Source organism: Natator depressus, chromosome 19, assembly GCF_965152275.1.
Source record: "Natator depressus isolate rNatDep1 chromosome 19, rNatDep2.hap1, whole genome shotgun sequence".
Taxonomy (NCBI): domain Eukaryota; kingdom Metazoa; phylum Chordata; order Testudines; family Cheloniidae; genus Natator; species Natator depressus.
Window position 1 is genome coordinate 10,417,988 of NC_134252.1, and position 20,834 is coordinate 10,438,821.

Genomic DNA, 20,834 nt, shown 5'->3' on the forward strand with positions numbered 1-20,834 from the left:
CATCAGCACCTGGGCAATTAGAGCTAATTATTTTAATAAGGCAGACCAGGTCAGCGTCCTCCTCCTGTTCAGTGTCGAATGCCTCGCCCAGGGCTTGTAGGGTTGCTAGGAGGAGAGCTGTTTGAGCCTGCAACTTTGCCAGCTCCTGCTGGGAGATCGTGGGCGCCATCAGCTAACCTGGGGCAGGCTGGTTTACTATTTGAATGGGAGACCACCAGCCCCTCTCACAGTGGGGATAGCCCTTCAAATGGGGGGGGGGTCCCTCTCCAAACCAGTGCTGGGGGACCTCATGCCGACAGAGGCATCTACTTGCAAAGGATCTGACGGCAGACTAAGAATAGCTGTTTCACTTCCTATCCTAAATTGTTGGGCTGCGTGCTGTTAACAGGGCCCTGTTTCCCCTAGAAGTGGGTGTATTTCAGCCGTATGCAACTTGATTTCCTTATGGGGCTACAGTGGTGCACAAATGCTAAGTCAGTGACAGCACCTTTCAGCCAGGGTGGGGGGCTGCTATGTACGTGCACCAGCATGCCCCACAGCTTCTCTACACCCCCATTAGCATCAGCATCTATTAAAAGAGACATTGGCCCAAGAATCCTCCACTGTTTCACATATGCTCCATACAAACAAAGCCAATGGGTGCCTGCTGGGGCCAGTATTGGGTGGCAGAGAACAGCCTTGACGCTCATTAGGAAGAGCTAGTTCTCATAGATCCACGCCCAGGGGAGCAGAAGGTCCTGGGCAGTTAAGCTGTGGGGGTGGGTACGACCCATACAACAGCTGTGCAGAGATCGACCCAGAACCAGGATCCTCCATCATGCAGGTTCTGTCCAGGCTTCTGACCCAGCACCTCCTTCTTGAATCTTCAGTGCACCAGGACAAGTTGTTGCTCATTCTTTAGAAAGCTGGCAGCCGCTCGTTTAACACTGGACTGAAGGAGAGTCTGTCCTTCCCCTTCATTGTGCAAATCAGGGGAGACACGATCACACAGGCACCAGGGTGGGACATGAGGCTAGGGTAGTGAATATCGCACAGGCTCTGCAGTGATAGACCAGGCTAAGGGGCAGCTGGGCCTGGAGCCAGCAAGTTGTTTTGCCAGGGCTGGCCAGACGCCCCCAGCCCTCCTGCTAAGCCCATGAGATACAAGCAGCCTCCCAGCAAACAGCCAGGCCTGGCTGCTTGCAGATTCCAGAAGGCTCCCCACCCCGGGGCGTATGAGTCAGGGCACCTTCGTAAGAGGGAGCTGGGCGCAACACCTGGAAAACCGGTGGAGTAACCAAAGCGCTAGCGCCGTGACCCAAACCAAAACCAAAAGGGAGAGCAGCCAGGAGACTGCCAGGGCAGGGTGGGGGGGGCGGGGGGAGAGAGAAGAAATAGTCCAGTCCCCAGAGCAGGGTCCCACCTGGCTTCGTACCACTGTCTGAGCACAGCTGTCACAGCCAGAGTGAGGGGAACAGTCACCACAGCCCTGGAGAAGGATTGAGGACTTGCTCCGGCACTCCATGAGGACAAGGGCAGGACTCCCCTTGACTCCACCTCTCTGGTCCCTGATTGCTCAGTTGGACCCACTCTTTTCCTTTCAGGCTCTGGCTAGCCTTGTGCCTAATCACAGAACTGGGAGTCAGGCCTCCTGGGCTCCATTCCCACTGACTTACTGGGTCAACTGGTCGTTGCCCTTCTGTGCCTCAGTTTCCCCACACAGAGGCACTGAGCAGCTTAGATTAACATTTTAAAACAGGCTTTGAGAGACAGAGCTAGAGACACGTCCATTCTTCTCTCTTCAACTGATACAGGCCCCAAGAGAGACTTGCAGCAGAAAAAGGTCATTGCTCCGACCCCTCCAGCACTATACGATGCTTTACGACAAGGCTTAGAACCCTAGGCCTGGGTCCATTAGAACAAGTGCCTGCTGCCAGGCCTTGATCTTTGTTTTTCCCTGGTACATAAATCAGTCAGCTGCCGTAACTCCACTAGAGTGGAGTCTACTGCAGACAACTCCCTGTAGGCCATGCCCACACGTGGGCAGAATCAGGGTCAAAATGATCCGTGGGGAGAGGCCACTGGAGTGGGACTGAGGAGCCCCACGTTCTATTTCTGGACAGCCAGGATTGAGCACGTCATCAGAAAGACAGCCCCTGCCTGGGGGCAGAAGGCCAATATGAACACACTGGCTCTTCCGTTTGAGAGCCTCAACTCAACTGAGCCGCACTGGGAGGGCGCGTCCCTTTCATCTCTCTTTGCGCAGGCCAGTTTGGCATTGTCACACCTGACAGCAGCAGAACGAGACAGGTACAACAGGCAGAGGGGGATACACCCTAGGAAACTCTGCTGGCCAGCACCGAGTGGGGTTTGAGTTCTAGACAGAATAGCCACATGAAGCTGGGGTTGCCTCTATCTCCCTCCTGACACCGGGAGAAGAGCTGTCCAGGAGGAGGGGAGAAGAGAGGGTATATTGCACTCCAGGATGATGGTGGCATGGCTAAGGGAGGCTTGGGGCTGGGACACAGATCTGGGCTCATTTCTTGGCTCTGCTGCAGATTCCCTGTGTGAGTGTGGGCAAGTCACTGAACCTCTCTGCACCTCAGCTGCCCCCCCCAGTAAAGGAAAGATAATGATTCTCTCCCTCTCCCAGACGTCTTCGGTGCCTGTAAACACCTTGCAGCAGGAGCTGTCTGATTCCAGATGAGTACAGTGCCTGGCACAATGGGGCCATGTTCTCAGCTGAGGCTGCTAGATCACAAGTAATAACCCTCTGCAGCATCTGCCCGACTCCCCACATGCTTTGTAGCCAGCTTTCTACAGCCAGGATCAATTCAGGCCCCAGGCGATTGGAGAGAGACTCCAAAGAGCTTGTTTGGATCCTTTGGAGTGGCAGGGCTGCCTGCAGTGAAAATTAGGGGATCGCGCTAAAAATAGTTCCATCTGTTCTCCTAAAACCAGTTTAGGGAGCGTGCAGACGGCCCCTATTTTCTGAGCATCGGTCTGCCCACCTAGCATCCGAGAGACGACACGTGAATGTGCACTGCCATCTGCTGGCTGGAACTCCATCTGCCTCCAGGCCAGTATCCTGCTGTGTCACCCACCTGCCATGAACATCAGTGTCCCCGGACCCTTACAAGTGAGTCCTGCCTCCTCCATCCTTTGGGAATGCTCCTGGTCTCAGGACTACCCCCTATGGACCTCGCTCCGCAAGGAACAGCGGCAGCAACTAGCCTGCGAGTGGGCTCTGCAAATGCCAAGCGGAAGTGCCCTAGACTGCTACTAGCTTTGGGTTTGCACTGCCAGGCTCGGCTGCAGCATGACAAGGATGCTCTAGGTTACTGCTCATCTTAGGTGCATCAACAGCCCTTGGTGGCGGAGCTCAGTGTAGTGCTCCAATTCCAGAGGTAGGGAAGAAGCAAGATAAATGATGCAACCCCCAGGCAGACCATCTGGTTGTAGCTATTAAAGGGAAGGTTTGCAGTAGCTAGAGCAGAGGAGTGAGGGCCTAGCGCCAGCCCTGTTGCTGACTCACCATGTTAGCATTTGGCAAAGTGCAGCCAGGGTAACTCGGTTTCCCCATCTGCAGGAGGATAGTACTTACCTACCCGCAAGGTGGTGGGATGGCTACTTATAAGCGCTGCTTTGAGGTCTTTGACTGGAAGCTTCTAGAGAAGAGGGTGGAAGGGTCCAAGGTCAATGAAAACCACTAAAAATTAACATTAATTTATTAGAATAGTCATGAAAAAAGATCTTCTTTACAGGTGTTTTATACAAGAGAGAATTTTCATTGCTTAATTATTCCTTCCGGAGGCAGAGCACTGCACATGCCCCCAGAGACAGGCACATTCCTGTGGACTCCCTGCCTCTGGGCGCTCCGAAGCCATGAGCTGCAGAGACCCCTGCGTCAGACAGATATTGCACGTCAGAGGAAAACCGCGCCGCCCGCCCGCCCCCTAACCCCAGCCCTGCGAACGGGCTGGGTGAGCAGGCGTGCGGGAGGCTCGCTCTTTGGATGGCGGAATGGATTCACAGATGGAGCAGGCTGGGTTGAGGCATGCGCCCCAGCCAGGCCCACCAAGTCACTGGACATACACACAGCATTTACTAAAGGCAGACAGGCTAGGAGGATGCTGTTTGCGCAGGCAGACACCGTGTGGCTAAAAGGCACAGCGCAGGGCACAGAGCAGAGCGCTCCAACGGGGTTGTTTAAGTGCTACTGGAGGCAGACAGGCACCAGAAGGGCTCGCTAGGTGGCAGGTGCCCTTAAAGCCATACTTGCAGCACACCCTGGAGTGCCCTCAACAGGAGGGGCAGCACCCACGGGGGTCTCAAGAACTGAAGACTTTCTGCCTGCTCCAGAATGGACAGCCTAGGCCCTCATCCCCTCCCCCATGCCTGCCTCCCCCTGGCCCCAGTTTTACATACACGGCCCCAAAGCAGTAGCTGTTCTATGTGACAGCCCTTTGACGGGCAGCCCCAAGGATACCTCCGACCACTAACAACCTAGGAGCCCCTCCCTGAATACAAAGGAGGGGAGCAAAGCTTTGCAGCCCAGGAGAACTAGACCCAGACTCCCAGGACCGGGGGAGCGTCGCAATAGCCAGTTCCAGATTCTCCCACCCAGCATGGGAGGAAAGCGGCCCACCAGCAGCACAGGGGTGGGGATGGCACAGTCCAGGGGGTAGTTTGGAGCAGGAAGCTGTACTACATGCCAGGAAGCAATCAGAGATGCCCATGAACAAGTCCATCAGTGTGGGAGGAGGACTACCAGCTCTGGGAACACTGTACAGACGCCAATCCCTGGAGCCTGTGCGGTTGTGAGGCCATGGCCCCGTTTCCCTGGACTTTCCCCTTTGGCGGAGAGACTTCCCTGCCTGTCAGAGGCCATTAAAGCTTTACATTAAAAAATGTGCAGTGTGAGGCCACGGAGGAAGCATCCCCAGCCAGGCAGGGGGAGTGGCTTGGACGTCCCAAGGCCCAACCCAGATTCATTAAGTCACCAGGTAAGAAAATATCCGCAGCGTTTTTAAAAAAAAAGAAAAAAGCGCATTCTCTATGTACAATAAACCCATCCAACCATCTTTGGTTCAGAAACGCTCCTTGCTTTTATACAGTTCTAGATCTGGGGAGGGGTGTGTGTGTAAAAAGAGACGCCTAGATCATCAGATCAGAAAGTCCCCAACCAAGTGGGGTGGGGGTCAGGGCATTCCACAGTGACCGTGCCCTGAATAGGGAGGGAGTGCGCAGCACAAGGGACTGACCCTGGAGGGGATGATGGATGGGCTGGGGCTCAAGCTCCCCAGCAGTAGATTACTAGCGATAGCTTTTAAGTGAGAGAGAGAATGCAGAGCGAAAGGAGACTTTCAGGGCATGGAACCACAGTGACCCCCTCTGGCTATATGGGGGTTTTACCCACCCCCCATTGAAGAACCTAAAATGCTGCATTCACCCCAACCCTGAACAAAGACATTTAAAAATCTGGCTGCCGCGGGGGGGCGGCGACAGCCTGGCAGATGGAAGCACCAGTCAATGCAAGGTGACAGGGGCCACAGCACTGACTGCAGTTCTAAGCCAAGCTGGGCCCCTGCTGAGCTGGGGGAGAGGGTGAGCCGCGCACCCTTGAGGCTGCTGGAAGGAGATGGGCTGCATGTTAGCACCTGCAGCAGAACAGGAGCAGGACAGCAAGGGGTTTCCAGCTCCTCTGCTAAGGGTCACCCTCTGGTTGCAACAGCCTCAGTGGCAAGGCAGGCTGCTGCGCTGGCTCTGGGACAGGGACGTGAACTTACAGCGGGTAACCAAGCTGGGCAGAGGCTAAGCCCAGAGTCCTGCTTCCCTCACGCAGACCGTCCGGGGAGTAACCCACAGCCACACACATTGCAACAGTCCCTGAGTTGGCAAGGATTAGGGTTGCATCTGGGGCAGGGTAAACAGCACAGATCTGCCCTTGGGGGGTTTCTCCAACAGCTGCGAAGCGCCTGGGTAAGCCAACTCTGCTGGTAAACAGGCTCCCGTCGAGCAGGGCTCCTTTGGGATTCCCCCGCATTCAGCGAGCATCGCGGCACTACCAAGGGAAAGCAGGCCAGGGGAGTGCATGAAAGCTGAAGAACCAGGTTGGAATGCATGGGCTCCCCTTCTCGCTGAAAGTCACTGGGGTCTTCTCTTCCGCTTGGGCAAGGGATTCCTCACCTGCCACAGCCAACGCTCACTCGGCAGCACTGCCCGGGCAGCAGCCCCATTCCACCCTCCCAAATCCAGAGAGTCGCGTCAGGGGAACCAATGGGAAATAAAAATCCGTGTGTGTGCAAGCAGCTCCCCCTGCAGGCCAGATCTGGCAATGCACCCACTGCTACTGCCCTTTGCGGATGAACGGCTCGCCCTCCTCGGGTTCGGGCTGAGGCCCAGGGTCACTCAGGCACCGCATCATTCGCTGGTTGCTGGGGCTGTCGCCGGCCCCTGGGGTGAAGACGTCGTCAGTGCCCGGGGAGGAAGACTCCTTCACGTGCATCACGAGCCCTTCCTCGTCCTCCTCGGGCGAGGGGGGGAGGCGGCTCAGGCCCTTCAGCTCCTCATTCACCAGGTCGACGGACTCCGGAGACTGGGGCGAGGCCGGGTCGATCGTGATGATAGGTAAGTTCCCCGAGTCCGACTTGGGCTCATATGCCAGCGGGTCTGGAGAGAGGGAGCGGGGTGAACACAGTCACCATCTCAGCACCAAACGCAGCTGCCCTCAATTCACTCAGGGGGCCAGGTGGAGTTTTCTTAGACCACTCATTAAAAAACAGTGTGAGGAAAGTGGAGTCTACTGGTTAGGGCAGGGGGGGATGAGAGTCAGGACTCCTGGGTTCTATTCCCAGCTCTTGAAGAGAATATGATCTAGTAATCGGGGCTGGGGGGGACTCAGAGTACAGACTCTTGGGATCTGTTCCTACTGCTAGGAGTGTGAGCAAGTGGTTGGTGGGTGAGGTGGAGGGCTGGGGAAACGGGAGTCAGGACTCCTGGGTTCATTCCCGGCTTGTTGAGACTCTGGACAAGTCACTTGGCCCATTCCTAGCCTCGGTTAACTTGTACGTAAAAAGAGCTCACGATACTACTGACTGACCACACAGGCAAGTCTGAGGCTTCAGTCAAGGTCTGTAAAACGCTTTGAGATGAGTTTTATACATGGCAATAAATCGTCACAAACCTCATGCCCAGACCGAGGGCAGAGTTTACTTTCTAAAGAGCGAACACTCAAGGCTTAAAAAAACCAAACGCCGAGGAGACGGGACCCTTTAAGGCAGCCCCACTCACCCAGCTGGCTAGGAAGCCCAGGAGAGCAGACACTGCTAGCTCAGCACAGATGCCGGCTATGTAAAAACAGGGCTTGAGCTGCATGCACCTTTTCAAGTGTCCCAAGAATATTTGCTTTGCCTGGGGCTCGGGACAGTGTATGGGAATCTACAGCGTATGGTCCCTGCCTACAGGGCCCAGTTTGAGCTGCATGCATGACACCTTCCCCAAGCAGGAGGCTCAGCAGCAGACTCAGGGCCTCATCTTCAGGGTGCTGAGCACGCCCGACTCTGACAGAAGTCAGTGGGAGCTCAGCACCCCGGGAACTGGGCCCTGAACAGCTGTGGGTCACCTATGCAGCAGCAACCGGACCTTGCCAGAAACAACTCGCTCCAGACAGCTGGAAAGGCTGCCCCCTGGTGGCCATGGGTGGCAATGGTCAGCATTCCTGACCATTTCCTCTATACTTAACGTTCTCACTCCAAACGGCAATGTGGGTTTCTTTTCTATTCCCTGGGTGTTTGATTCAGACCTTGCCAATACAGTGTTCCTCAAAGTGTTGGACATGCTTCGGGGGGGAGGAGGAGAGGAAGGGGAGGAAGAGGGGGAAACGACACAGGACTAGCTGGGGGGGGGGGAGGGGCCTGGACTGTGGGCGTGGCAGTTTCCCCCTGCGCTGTCCTGCTAATGTGGCTAGGCCAAAGCGAGGGGCAGCAGGAGTTCAGCTAGATTTCAGGGGGAGTTTGTTACACTGGGAACTGAGCAAGGCTGGTCTGGAAGCAAGAGGAACAGGAAACTGCAGGGGACTGTGTCATCATGACCAGAGCTGGCCTTTAAAAGGGAAGTGTGAAGAGCAGAAGGGGTCATTATCAGCACAAGTGCAGCAGAACAGTTGCTGTAAGCAACACCCCATCACCAAGTCTCCCATGTCATCCCAAGCCACCTTTTACCCTCCCCCTCCAGAAGCCCCCACATACCTGAGCCGATGCGTGCCCTGGACATTGTGGGAGAGTCGAGCTTGTGTGCTGGGACTGTCAAGTAATTGTTTATCTGAAATCAGAAGGCAAAGCGGGAGTGAGCTCACATTTCTAAAGGGCCAGGACAGGGGTCTTGCTGGGGGCAGCGCCCCACTGGGGATGGGGCGAAGAGAAGCAGTGAGACTCCCAGTGGATCCACAGGAAACAGATGCGCCATCCCCAGCTGCAGAGACAGCAGACAGGAGCTCTGGGCCGGCTCAGCTGCTCTGGTGAGGGATGCACCTTCGGAACAGCTGGCGGGGTTACTTAAATGCCCTAAACCCCACCGTTGTCAGGAAGGAGAGCCACGGAGGGTCGCCACATTTCACTGGCTGCCACTTGGGCCCAGCTTGTAACATCTCCTTCAGCAGGAGTGAGAAACGCTCTGTGCAAATGCCCCCCCGCCCCGCCCCCCGCAGCCAGCTGTCAGCTCCCGCCTCTCCAGCGCACCTTCTGCTCCAGCTGCCGAGCCTTTTGCCTCCTCAGCAGCATCTGGTTCCAAGCTTCCTCGTAAGGGTCGGCCACCAGCGTGTGCCGGTTGTATGATCGCAGCTGAGGAGGGACCCAAAAGGGATCAGGGTAAGAAACATGGGAAACGTGCAACGCACCCACTCTCGGTCGCAGAGCCCTGGATCCTGCCGCGTGAGAAGCTGAGCATGTTCCCCAGCACAGGGACAGGGCTGTCGGCAGGTTTCCAAGGAACTCCCAGCATGGTATTTCCACACGTCTCTTGAGCTGGCCGCAAAAGTCCACAGATTTCATCACAAAAACCAATGAGACTGGTGCTCCTAGCTCACCGAGGAGCCCCCAAGGAATGACCCCCACTCACCCTCCTGGCTGGCTACAATAGCCCAGCCATGATCAGAGTTCAGCAATGCCTCTCCTACAGCAGCTTCCCTCCTCCACTCCCCTCTGGCTGTGCAAGGCAGCACAGGTGACATTTGCCCCCTACTCCACAGCCAAGAGGCTCTCTCTGGAAGCCCCCGACCCTTCCCACCTGGAGGCCCCAGCTGAGATCAGGTCCCCCTTTGCTGCACCAAAACACAGTTCCTGTCCCCAAGAGCTTACAAGCCAAGGGCAGGATTATTTTCCCTGTTCTACAGCTGGGGAACCAAAGCACAGTGAAATGCCATGACTTGGCCCACATCACAGACGGTGGCAGAGCTGGAGAATTGAACCCAGGTCTCCTGGGTCCCAAACCAGGGCCTTAACCACAAGGCCAGCTTTCCTCCCCACACCAAGTCAACCTCCAGCCCAGCTGTGTGGTTCTTCAGGCCAGCGGGGGTCCCACTTCAGCCTCGGTACAGCCTAACAAGGGAAGGGGAGGAAAGGACTGGGAATTGCGAAGGTAGACAACGGGGACGAGGCAGGTAAGTACACTAACGGGTGGGTAGGAAATGCAACACGGGTCCCAGCTGCCCAAGGGGATGGGCTGAGCCGCAAGGGGGCAGCCTGGGGCTAGATTCGGGTCATTACCCTCTGCCTGGTTTTCTGGAGGTTGTTGCGCAGGATTTTCCGGATCTCCTCCTCTTTGTCCTTGGACAGCGCTGGCAGGATGCGCTTCACGGGCAGGGCTTTGGGATTGATGTTCCTGGACAGACAGACAGCAAAGATAAGGGAGGAAGTGCGCCTCAAAGCCAGGCTTTACGGCAGCCGAGCAGGGAGGCACTGGGAAGAGGAGGCTAAGCAGAACGGCGGGAAGGAGGGATTTAGAGCCAGTGGGAGCCACTGACAGAAGTTAGCTACCCCTGTAAAGCAAACAGCAGGGTGTACTCACTGCATGGAGACCGTGGAGATGGCAGAGGGGATCTTGCCCAACCCTCCGCTCTCCACCAGCTCGATGGCTTGTTTCATCTCCATCTTGTGGTAGAAGGCAATCAGCTGTGGCTCCTTGGACCGCTCGCCCGCGATCAGGCACTTCTTCATGTACTTCTTGTTGAAGCGATTCAGCCTACCCAGTGTGCGGGGACGGGGAGAGAGAAGGAGATGTGTCAGGAAGTGACTCTAAAGTCCCCCACCCCATTTGATTAGCGTCATGTCCAGCGTCTTCGTGTCTTCCTATAGAACCAGCGAGCCCAGCAGATCAAAAGGGTTCGGTGCTTCTGGGTGCAGAGGAGTCTGGGCCCAGGGGTCAGACACGCTCCCCCCGTGCCCAGGGCCCCAGCATGCCTCAGAGACTGAAGAGCTGCACATGCCCATCAGCTACAGGTGACACCAAGGCCAGAGGGCTACCCAGGACCGGCCAGCGCAGCTCCTGCAGCGTTGGCATCGGATCCACTGAGCACAGCAGAGGGTTGCTGGGTCACGTGGCGAAGAAAACAAGGGCACAGATGCACCCTGCTGCCAGTGCTGACCCTCCCGTGCCTGGCAAATCCTTCCCTCACTCGGTAGCAAGTCCCCCATGCTCTCTGGCAACCCCATTACCCAGAGCATGCAGCCAGGAGGTAGAGCCAAAGCTGAATTTCCCATGCAGTTTGGGAACGTGCTCTGGGCTGCAATTGGCTGGGTGGAATCAGAAGGCATCCTGGCTGGTGCGGGGAAGAGGACAAGGGAATACAGGCCTCTGGCACAGCATAGCTCCGTGCGGCTGCAGTGCCTCCCTGTGCTTCTCACCATGGGTTCCTGGAATGAGGCGGAGCGGGCTTTCAGGGCATTGCGGGAACTGGGGGACCTGAGCTTGCTAGGCTGCATCTAAAAAACTCTCGCTTCTTTCCCCAGCTTCCCCCCACCGCCCGCACGCCTGCTGGCGTCGGAAAACCTGCACACACGGGAGCCGCACTCACTTGTCTTTCCAGTGGTGGTGGCCGTAGTGACCACATATATCCTCGATGCCAGTCAAGAGATGATCCAGGAACTGGAGAGAGCGCAAAGCAAAAGCGTGTGTTCAGCCTCGGGAGTGTGCACCGGCCAGACCTCTCTCCCCACCCCTCCCAGTTAACCCAGGGCTGGTGGGCTGCCATGCTGAACCTTGCTCAACTGAGGCAGAGCTCCAGGAGGATCGGCCTCTGGGTGGCAGCACAGGCCTATCCTGACTGGCTGCTCTGCTACTCGTTACAACAGGAAGGTCTTGGTTAGAGAATGTGCACTAAAAAACGACAGGGACCCGGCAGCATCCTTTAACTGCCCCCCTTACTTTGGATACCAGCTCACAGGCAGCACCCGCTCTGCATGCCGACATGGGTTACAGCCTCTGGGGCAGGGTAGCAGAAACAGAAGAGGACTAAGGCAGAGAAGCGCAGGAAAGCAGCGCCAGGGAGGGACCCCGGGTTGGGAGAGCCATTACCTGGGTGTGAATCTCTTCGTTGATGGAGCGTTTCGTCTCTTGCTTCTTCTTCACAGCCAGCAGGTCCACCAGGGGGCGAATGGTCATCCCCTAGGGAGGAGATTATACCCCCGTGAGAGCCCTCACCCGGCTGAGAGCGTGAAGCACTGGCATCAACCCTGGTGGTGGCACCATCCTTACCCTGGAGCAAACCCTGCCCTCTGGAGTCAGTCCTGTTACATGACACCATGGACCCAGGCACTCCAGGTCCCTCCTACCTCCTCCAAGGCCTAGGACTGTCACTACTGGAGATAAGAATCAGGCCGTATATTTTCTAGCTGGGTCGTACCCCTCTGTCTGAGGTGCAAGCCGCCCTCCTGTTCCTTTGTGCCATGGGAATCCCGCGGTTGGCCCCCAGGAGGCTGACATTATAGGGGGACCCTTCCCTATAATAGACACTGAAGCACAGAGGTGATGCCAGGCAGCGGCTGGAGCCACTCTGGACTTATCACGGCCTTTGAAAGCTGCTGAGAATCACGAAGCTCACAAAGGGACAAATCTTCAGCACACGTGGCGTTTCGCAGCCAGCGATCACGAAGAGCTGGACAAAGGCAGACAAGTGTCACTACCCCATTCTACAGACAGGGCAGTGGAGGCGCAGAGAGTGGAAGGGATCTGCCCACAGTCATGGAGTGAGTCAACAGCAGAGCGAGGAACGTCCAGAGTTCCTTGCCAGGGTGGGTCGCTGGGCTGTCCCACAGCTCATCCTTGACAGCAGCCATGGACCCCAACATCTGCTCCTCAGCCAGAAGCGCCAGGGAAACAACATTCCTGACTGACACCCATCACCACATTGTCAGGGTACCTGGCTACGCACCAAGGCCAGGAAGGGGAGTTCCGCCTACCTGCACAAAGACCGTGAAGAAGATGACCGTGATGATGGCTGTGAGGAACATGTCTCTCATGTTGAAGTGCTCGTAATCCAGGAGGTAACCCAGCGAGAAAGCAATGGCCCCTCTCAGGCCACCGTAGGCGATGATGAACTGGTCCTTTGGGGTCAGTTTTACAATGCGGAATTTATTGATGAACCAGGTGAGGCCCAGGACACCTAGAGAGCAAGCAGGGAGGACAGGACAGACCTCCTCCAGGTTACACAAGCAGAGTCACATTCACACACACACACGTCCCGCCCCGCCGGTCAGCCCCTGACAGATACCAGCCATGTTATTCCATCAGCAGATCCGGCCACATGCAGCACAAACCATTTCCATTGGGGGAAGGGGTGAAACACAGAGCGCTCCAGTGAAAGCAAAAGGCTGACACTGCTAGAACCCCCATGCTCTGTGAGGGTCCCTCTCCCCCGTCCCAAATCTTGGCTTGCAACCCCCAAGCTCTAGCCACCTTAGTCCCCGGCCTCTAGACGCAGCATATTGTCTGGTACAGCCTGTGCTAGAACCTCTCACGGGTCTGAGCCCAGTCCAGGCTGGCAGTAGCCAGATACCCCCACTTGGAGGCTGCTCAGGGCTTGGGCAGGGCAGGTCTCAGTCCAGTTCCCCATGGACAAGTGTCTACAAAGGAACATCCCAACTGTCCCTTGCCTGAGGGCTGGAAGGGGCCGCGCAGGCTGAGCAGCCTCCCCCAGGGGGGCTCTGTAGCCCAGGTCAGAGGCAGCGTCAGAGAAGGGAATGGCGACGGGGCGTGCGCTCCTGTTCTGTGGATATGCACAGGCCCCTTTGGGCTCCAGGGGAGTCAATCCAGTGCTCAGTTCACCCAAGGGAGAGCACTGGGTGGGATCTTCCTAACAGGGGGAAAGTGGCGTCTAGGGACCAGTCTGGCCCCTAGCCTGGTTCAGCCTGTGACCCGAGGCAGGCTGGAAGCCAGCCCTCCAGAGGCAAAGTGCTGGGGCGCGAATGCAGCCTGGCACTGCCAGAAGCCCCGATAAAGGCTCCTCCCAGCCCCCCTCCGCAGTGCTGCATGCTCCCTAGAAACCAGACAACTGCAGCCTCCCAGCAACGTGCTCTACCTAGCGAGGACGAGAATAGCAACAGCCCCTATCTAGGGCTCCGAGAGGAGCCAGCTTCACATGGCAGTACCGCTGCTCTCCAGCTCCAGGGGAGTCTGCGTGAGAGCGACCCCACCAGAAGGGGCAGTCCCCAAGGCCCCGGCGCCTCACCTAACACCCTGGCGATGAGGCAGAAGATCAGCGTGCTGATGATGAAGGTCCAGTTCCAGTAGTGGTTGCCGGCCACGGTGGAGACCCCCAGGAAGATGAAGATCAGGGTCTCACTGACGCTGCTCCACATCTTCAGGAAGTACTTGATGGTGGTGTGGGACTTGTGGGAAATGTTCGCCTCCACGTAAGGGCGCATGACCACGCCGGAGGCGATGAGCCTGCAGGGAGGAGGAGGAGGAGGGGAGAGGACTTAATACACCCATGGAAACCAGCACCCAGCAGGATTGTCCATCAGCTCCTTGCCCTGGGAGCAGCACTGGCCTCAGCGGCACCTTAGGGCTCCTCTGGCTTATCACAGCTCAGCCAGTCAGCAGAGACCTGATAAGAGAAAGGCAGCGCTGCACAGCCTGAAGGACAAACACCAGTGCAGGTGGGGCCAGAGTCCGGGACCCACCTGCAGCTACTTGGAGCCACCAAGGAAAGCAGGAGAGGAGTTCCTGGGCAGGGCACGGCTCAGGAACTTGACTGGACACAGGCTGGTGCTGGAATTCAGCCCTGCGAGGCACAGGGTGCTTTGTTAGCAGAGTGCCCAGCATGCTGCATCTGGCATGCTGGCCTCTCTGGCAACAAAGCACTGCAGTGACTCACCAGGCCCACAATGCAGCTGATACGGCTCCATTCACAGCAGGAGTGACAGGCAGGGGAAGGAGGCGGCAAGGCCTCTCTCTAGCTCCAAGGGCAGGGCAGGAGAGGTTGCAGAAGCAGCCTTAGTGTGTGTAACACAAGGAGAGCTCAAGCCACCTGCAGTAAAAGCAAACTCTTCAGGTTCTCCAGGATCACTAAAGGTACGGGCTAAAGCTGCAATAAAAGACTCACAGCACGGCCACAGCTAGCCCGAGTCAGCTGACTCTCGGGGCACAAGGCTTGGGCTGCAGGACTATAAAACTGCACCATTGACTTTCAGGCTGCAGCCTGGGCTCTGAGACCCTCCCCGCTTGCAGGATGTCAGGGGCTGGGCTCCAGCCCCAGCCCAAAGGTCTACACTGCTATTTTTAGCCCTACGTTCCCAGTCAATTGACCTGGGCTCTGAGATTTGCTGCCGCGGGTTCGCAGTGTAGATGTACTCTAAGGGGCTCAGCATCCATCCACGGGTAGGAACGGAGCAGCGAAACTGACCATGCCTACTGCGACAGGCCTGCCACAGAGCTAGAGTCGCTGGAGCAAGAGGCTGGGTTCTACTGCTAGCTTTGATTGGTGTGAGCTTGAGAAAGACTTCTCTCACGCCTCAGTTTCCCCATCTAACATGCCTGGAGGCCTTCTGATGACAGCGCTACCTGAGTGCAGAACAAGATTACTGCTGAGACGGAATTAAGTGGTCCGTCCTCAAGTCCACTCTCCAGGACAGTTTCCACTTCTGGAACTAACATGATGGACATTTGAATTCCTGTCCCCATGCAATTTAAAACCCTGAAAAAGCCTCTGATCCCTGCAGGGTTTGGCTCTTGCTGGTGACCACCGTAGGCCCGAGTGACGAACAGGAAATTCGCACTCGGTTAATCATGGTGATACAGTTCATAGCAGTCCCTTCCGGCCTTGGAATCGATGGTCACTAGTCTGAGACTTCCCAGAATTACTTCCTGTTTGAACTAGAGCAGGCCTTAGAGAAATCCCCAATCTTGAATTAAGAATTGCCAGGAAGGGAGGATCCGTAAATTGCTCTAATGGTTAACCACCCTCACCCTATTTCCAGCTCAGTTCCTCTAGGTCAGGGGCTCTCAAACTTCATTGTACTGCGATTCCCTTTGGACAATAAAAATTACTATCTGACTCCAGGAAGGGACAGTGAAGCCCAAGTCTGCCTGATCTCCACTGCCCGGGTTGGGGAGCCAAAGCCAGAGCCCCACTGCCCTGGGCGGGGAAGGGGTCAAAGCTGAAGCCCAAGGGCTTCAGCCCAAGCCAGGGGGTCTGTAACCTGAGCCCCATCACCCAGGGCTGAATCCCTCAGCTTCAGCCCTGAGCCCCAGTAAGTCTAAGTGAGACCTGGCAACCCCATTAAAATGAGGTCCCGATCGCAGTTTGAGGATCGCTGCTGTAGTGCAAACCCCTGATGTAGGTGCACTGCACTGGCATAACACAGGCTTCCCCCAGCTCAGCAAGTCTATGCTAGGGCCCTGCACTAGCAGAATCAATGTAATTCAACTGGGGCAAGCGCATAGCAGGTATCATTGGGGCCAAGAACATGGCCTGATTCAAAGAGGGACTGGAGGTCTCTGCAGAAAACAAGACTATCTGCAGCTACTGCAGGAAACCCTAGAGCATGCTGTGAGGGATCATAACTTGCTGTGTCAGGTTAACACAAGCTCTAACTAACAGGGGTCAGGAGGAGATTTCCCCAAGGGCAGATTATCCCCTAGCTGCCTACTGCGGGGTTTCTTCCACTCTCCTGTGAAGCCGCCATCAGAGAATGGATGCTGGCTTAGATGGATCAGGGGTCTGATCCAGCGTAGCCACTGTTACATCCCTAGTTATGTCACTAGGATGCGTCTACACTTAAAAACACTCCAGTGGCCCAGCTGCACTGCTCTAGTATTAGACACTACCTACGCCGGCATAGGTCTCTCCCAGCACTGTAAATAACCCACCTCTCTGAGAGGTGGTAGCCTGGTCAATGGAAGAACCCTACTGTTGACCCAGGGACTTACGGTTGTTACTCGGGGGGGGGGGGGGGATTTTTCACACTCCTGAGTGACTTCGTTATGCCGACCTAGTTTTCTAGTGCAGGCCAGGCCAAACGCAGCTCGACCCAGATAACTAAGCCCGGGCAGAGAGCAGATCAGCGCGCTGACCGTGACTGTCCCGCCCAGCCCGTACTCACGCCATGATGCCGGAGAGGTGGAAGAGCTCGGCCGACAGGTACGCCATGTAGCTGTAGAGGAAGACGAAGAGGGGCTCAATGACGCGGATGTGGGAGGTGAAGCGGGAGGTGAAGGCGGCAATGACTCCATAGATCACGCCGACGAAGATGCCGCCCAGGGACACCACGAAGAAGCTGAGGAAGCCCAGGATGATGTCAAGAACGGTCACCTGCTCGAAGTTGGCATACTCTTCGAAGAGGTGGTAGAGCACCTGGAAAGGGAGGGGGCGGGCGAGAGAGTTGGGGCTATTTCAAGCAGCCAGCCATGCTCCTGTGAAGCGCAGGGAGGGTGGGCTCTCCCCCTGGGGGGAGCTCTGATCAGAGGCTGCCAACACAAGATCTGCATCAAAGGGACTAAGCATTAGTCTCTGACATGGCAAGGAAACATAGCGAAGCCCCTGGTTCAATAGCCAGCACCCGCCCTGCTGTGTGCAAACCCTTTGGTAACTGCTGTCCTGGAATATTTGTTCAATCAAATCAAATGCAAAAGCAAGTGGCACTCGGCTGCGTGCGACACACCAACACCCCAGGGACGCAGCAGCTGGGAAAGGGTAGGGGGGAAACCAGCCCTACGGGCTCCCTTCCCTTCTGATTCGCTGGTGCTTCCCTTGATCTCAGCCCCCTGCCTGCAGGGAGCACAGCTCTCCAAAGCAAGCCTCGCAGCTCTTATTGTTTAAAGAAAAGGAGTACTTGTGGCACCTTAGAGACTAACAAATTTATCTGAGCATAAGCTTTCGTGAGCTACAGCTCACTTCATTGTATCCCAGGAGGGCCCAGAAGCGCCGACTGAAACACAGGCCTCCTTGTGTCTGTACAGGTCCTAGCTCAGCGAGACAGAGGCCCTGCTCCCAGGCGTTTGCAGTCTAAAACGGACAAGACAGATTAAGGGTGGGGTCCCCCCAGGCTATAGAGATTGAAAAGTCAGAAGCTCCCGTGGGCTGCACACTGTAACAGCAAGTGGAAGACCATCAAAATCCAAGAATCCCTGCTCAAGTTCGGCTATCTCGGCTGCAGGCACAAGGTTGCCTGGTTAGTTCATTGCACACTGTGGCTGATCCACGAGCCAAACCCAGCATAGCCGAGATGCCTTTCAGGGCTACGGGATTCAGCTCCAAGTACTGTGTCAGCCGCAGCAGAGCAATGGGCTAAGCACCGTCAGCTGCAGCATTCGCCCTGGAACAGCACTTTACCACCAGGCCGCCATGCGCGCAGAGCTGGTGCCTTCCCCACGGCCTAGCAAGAGCAGTTAAGAGCCTGTGGGGCAGAGAGTCTCGGGCAGACAGCGGGACAGGCACGACTCCTCTCTCTTTGCTTGCACATCAGTTTCCTCATCACCCTTGGTAGGCTGCTGAGCAGCCCACGCTCTGAAGCGGACAGAAGGGACATACAGTAAGAGCCGTTGTACCCAAAAGGAGCACAGAAGATTAGAAGGAAGGGGGAGGCATTCTGCTGTCTGTAGCACTAACCTCTAGACACCGAGGCAAGCCAACGCCTGCACTCTCACAGCCAGCCGTTGGACCGGGATTTCCCTTGGAAACACCCAGGCCCAGAGCCCTACTTCATTCCCTGGGACGCTGCTTTTACTTCCCTGCCGCAGGCGTGTGGGGAAGAGTCCGCATCTCGCCAGAAGAGACTATTGCCCCGAAGATTACAGTAAAGGCCAGTCTCTTCCTCTTCGGGGCTCTATCTACACAACACCCTCAGGGCCAGGGTGTAGCTTAGCCCCGCGGGACCTTAACCCTGCCCCCAAGAGCCTTCCACCGCAGTCACCCATCTATAGCCAACCTCCTTGCTCAGTGCTCTAGAGCAGCCCAGGGGCCAGGCTAATGCAGATCCCTTTTCTTTCATTTCACACCTGGGACACAGGTGTGGGGCAATCACGCTGCTAGCCAGAGTGGGTACAGCATCAGTCAGGATGTAGACCCCAGCTTCCACTTAGCTAGAGCATCCTGATAATTCTTTCCTTTCTATTGCTCGGCGACGCTCCTGCACCAGTTTCCATGGCACTGGGCTGCAGTTTTACAGCCTCTTCTCCTGAAAGGTCGAGCTGTTTATTCAGAACTGGGCTCTTAAAACAACTTTCTGGAGGAAAGGCTTCTTAAGCGCAATGATTGCAGCAGCCGAACAGGTCCCCCTGGGAGGGACTGATTCTGCCCTGCATAAACTGGGGATGGAAGAGAGCCATGATCCCGCCCTCCAGTCAGTCAGCCGTACCTGGGCACCCAACAAATGGATAAACCTGTTACACAAGTTGCTATCTGCAGAGCTGGAGGCCCTTCCCCAATACAGGAAGCGCCAGAAATCTCATACACGCAGCCTAGCCCAGGGTGGGTCAGCAAACCCCACTCCTTTCCCGCGCCTGCCCCCCTGCTGCAGGGCCGGCTGCTAGAGAACAAAGGCAATGACCAGCAATGCAAAAACACAGGAACCCAGGCCCAGCAGACAATTGGCCCGTGATCCCTTTACTGCCCCAGGTCCAGACTTTGCCCAGGCTGCAGGGAAGGGCAGGGCAGGTAGGCTCCCTGGGTGTGTGCACATGGCAAGCAGCAGGCAGAGCTATGGAAGCTCGTAAGGGGCCATGCACACGGCTCTGTATAAAACTAAATGTCGAAAGTGAAAGTGAAGCCTCCTTTAACAGGCCTAACCGCTGGCTCATCCTGAGAGACCCCCAGAAAGAATGTAGCCAGTCACTCCTGTATTACACAGAGCCGCCGCGGTCAGTCTCTTGCAAATGCAGAGTTAAGCGGTTGCTAGAATGCTCCTGCAATCGGAAGGCAAGAGTCTCCCCAGACTCACATCCCTGGTCCAAAGGCCACGGCAGACCTCACGTTCTGACGGATGCACAGGCCACGACTGGTGCCACGCTTCCTCCACACAACCAAAGGCCCCTGAAATGTTCTTTGCACGCCACACCTAAACGCAAGGCGGGAGCGTGCGTGGGTGGTGCATCGAGGGCTTTCTGTTGCCAAGAGCAAGAGCAGAGCCAGATTTCTAGGGCTCAGCAATGCAGCACATTCTCAGCTTATTTACAGAACCATGTCCCATGCCCAAGCAGCAGCTGAGCCCAGCTTATCCCCTGGAACCGAACAACTCTGAGAGACACTGATTTCACTCCAGGATTAGCGCCCATGTTGCCACAGACATGGGCATGCTGACCAGAGGCAGATCTCCACAGCCAGGAGCTCTGACACCGGTTCTCTAGCGATGGCAGGTGTCAGAACTGGCTCCGACCCTGGTTTCAGAATATCCGGTTTGAAGGGACTTGGAGATACCTTAGTTCTCCAGCCTGGCCAGTCCCCTGAATGATCCTCGCAGACCACTATTTATGGCTAGCCCCCACGGACGGACTGTCTGGTCCCAGAAATGCTTCGGAGCCGAATGCCAAGTCCCAGGTGAGCTTTGATGCCAATACATGTAGCAAACTGCTGAATGGTTTCCAAATATCTATCCCCTTCGGTCAGTGTTAAACATCCCCACACCCTTCCCTTCTCTCCCATGATCAACCGGCACTAAGATCTTCCGCCGCTCGACTCCTGTTCCCACCAGCAAGCCCAGCCTATCCCCTGGGGCTAGGAGTACACAGGCAACCTGCTGGGGAGCTCGGGCTAGATGGGTGAGACCCAAGCGCATAGAATAAACCTGCACCAGCTAAGCTGGGCCTCTGAGCCCACGCACAGCCCAGCCCTGGGAGAGGTTTTCCCAGGGCTGCCTATCTAGGCGGCGGCACACAGCAAAGCAGGTCACCCCTTGCCCTTGTGGGAGAGTTTAGCCAGGCTTGCAGTCTGGCCCTTATCAGAGAGCTCAGCAGAGTTTTCTAGAGACATTAAAATAAATCTTCCAGCACTGTGTGGGAGGGAGGAATTTGAGGCTTGGCTGAGCGCTCTAAACCAGGCATGTCCTCTCTCAAGTTTAAACAAATACAAAAAACCCACCAGTCCCAGGCAGCGTTGACCTATCCAGATGAAGAGGTCAGAGCAGGCTACAGGATGGGGATAGGAAAGGAGAGAAGAGGCTGCTACCTTGGGCAGTGAAAGGCTCACATCAGGCCCTGCTCAGACTGGGGTCCAGGGAGGAACTGTACAACTTTATGCAAAGAAACAGGAGTTAAAAATAGTCAAGCAAACTCCAGCCTGAGGAACCTTTGGGGTAGGGTGGGAGACAGTGTAGCTGGGTTGCTTCATTACCAAGTGACAGCGTGTGTATCAGAGGCTGTTTCCG

General features: G+C 56.2%; 1 protein-coding gene across 1 annotated transcript in view; it reads right to left on the reverse strand.

The window, feature by feature from the left end:
• Nucleotides 1-4,388: 4,388 nt before the first annotated feature.
• Nucleotides 4,389-20,834, reverse strand: part of SLC9A1 (solute carrier family 9 member A1) — a 57,819-nt gene continuing 41,373 nt past the window's right edge. The window contains exons 3-12 of the mRNA XM_074934228.1: nt 16,578-16,828; nt 13,703-13,920; nt 12,435-12,637; nt 11,551-11,640; nt 11,051-11,121; nt 10,045-10,218; nt 9,744-9,858; nt 8,718-8,819; nt 8,229-8,301; nt 4,389-6,651 (exon numbers count right to left, since the gene is read on the reverse strand). Coding sequence (XP_074790329.1) covers nt 6,329-6,651; nt 8,229-8,301; nt 8,718-8,819; nt 9,744-9,858; nt 10,045-10,218; nt 11,051-11,121; nt 11,551-11,640; nt 12,435-12,637; nt 13,703-13,920; nt 16,578-16,828 — 1,620 coding nt within the window. The 3' untranslated portion in view covers nt 4,389-6,328. The remainder of the gene's footprint in view (nt 6,652-8,228; nt 8,302-8,717; nt 8,820-9,743; nt 9,859-10,044; nt 10,219-11,050; nt 11,122-11,550; nt 11,641-12,434; nt 12,638-13,702; nt 13,921-16,577; nt 16,829-20,834) is intronic.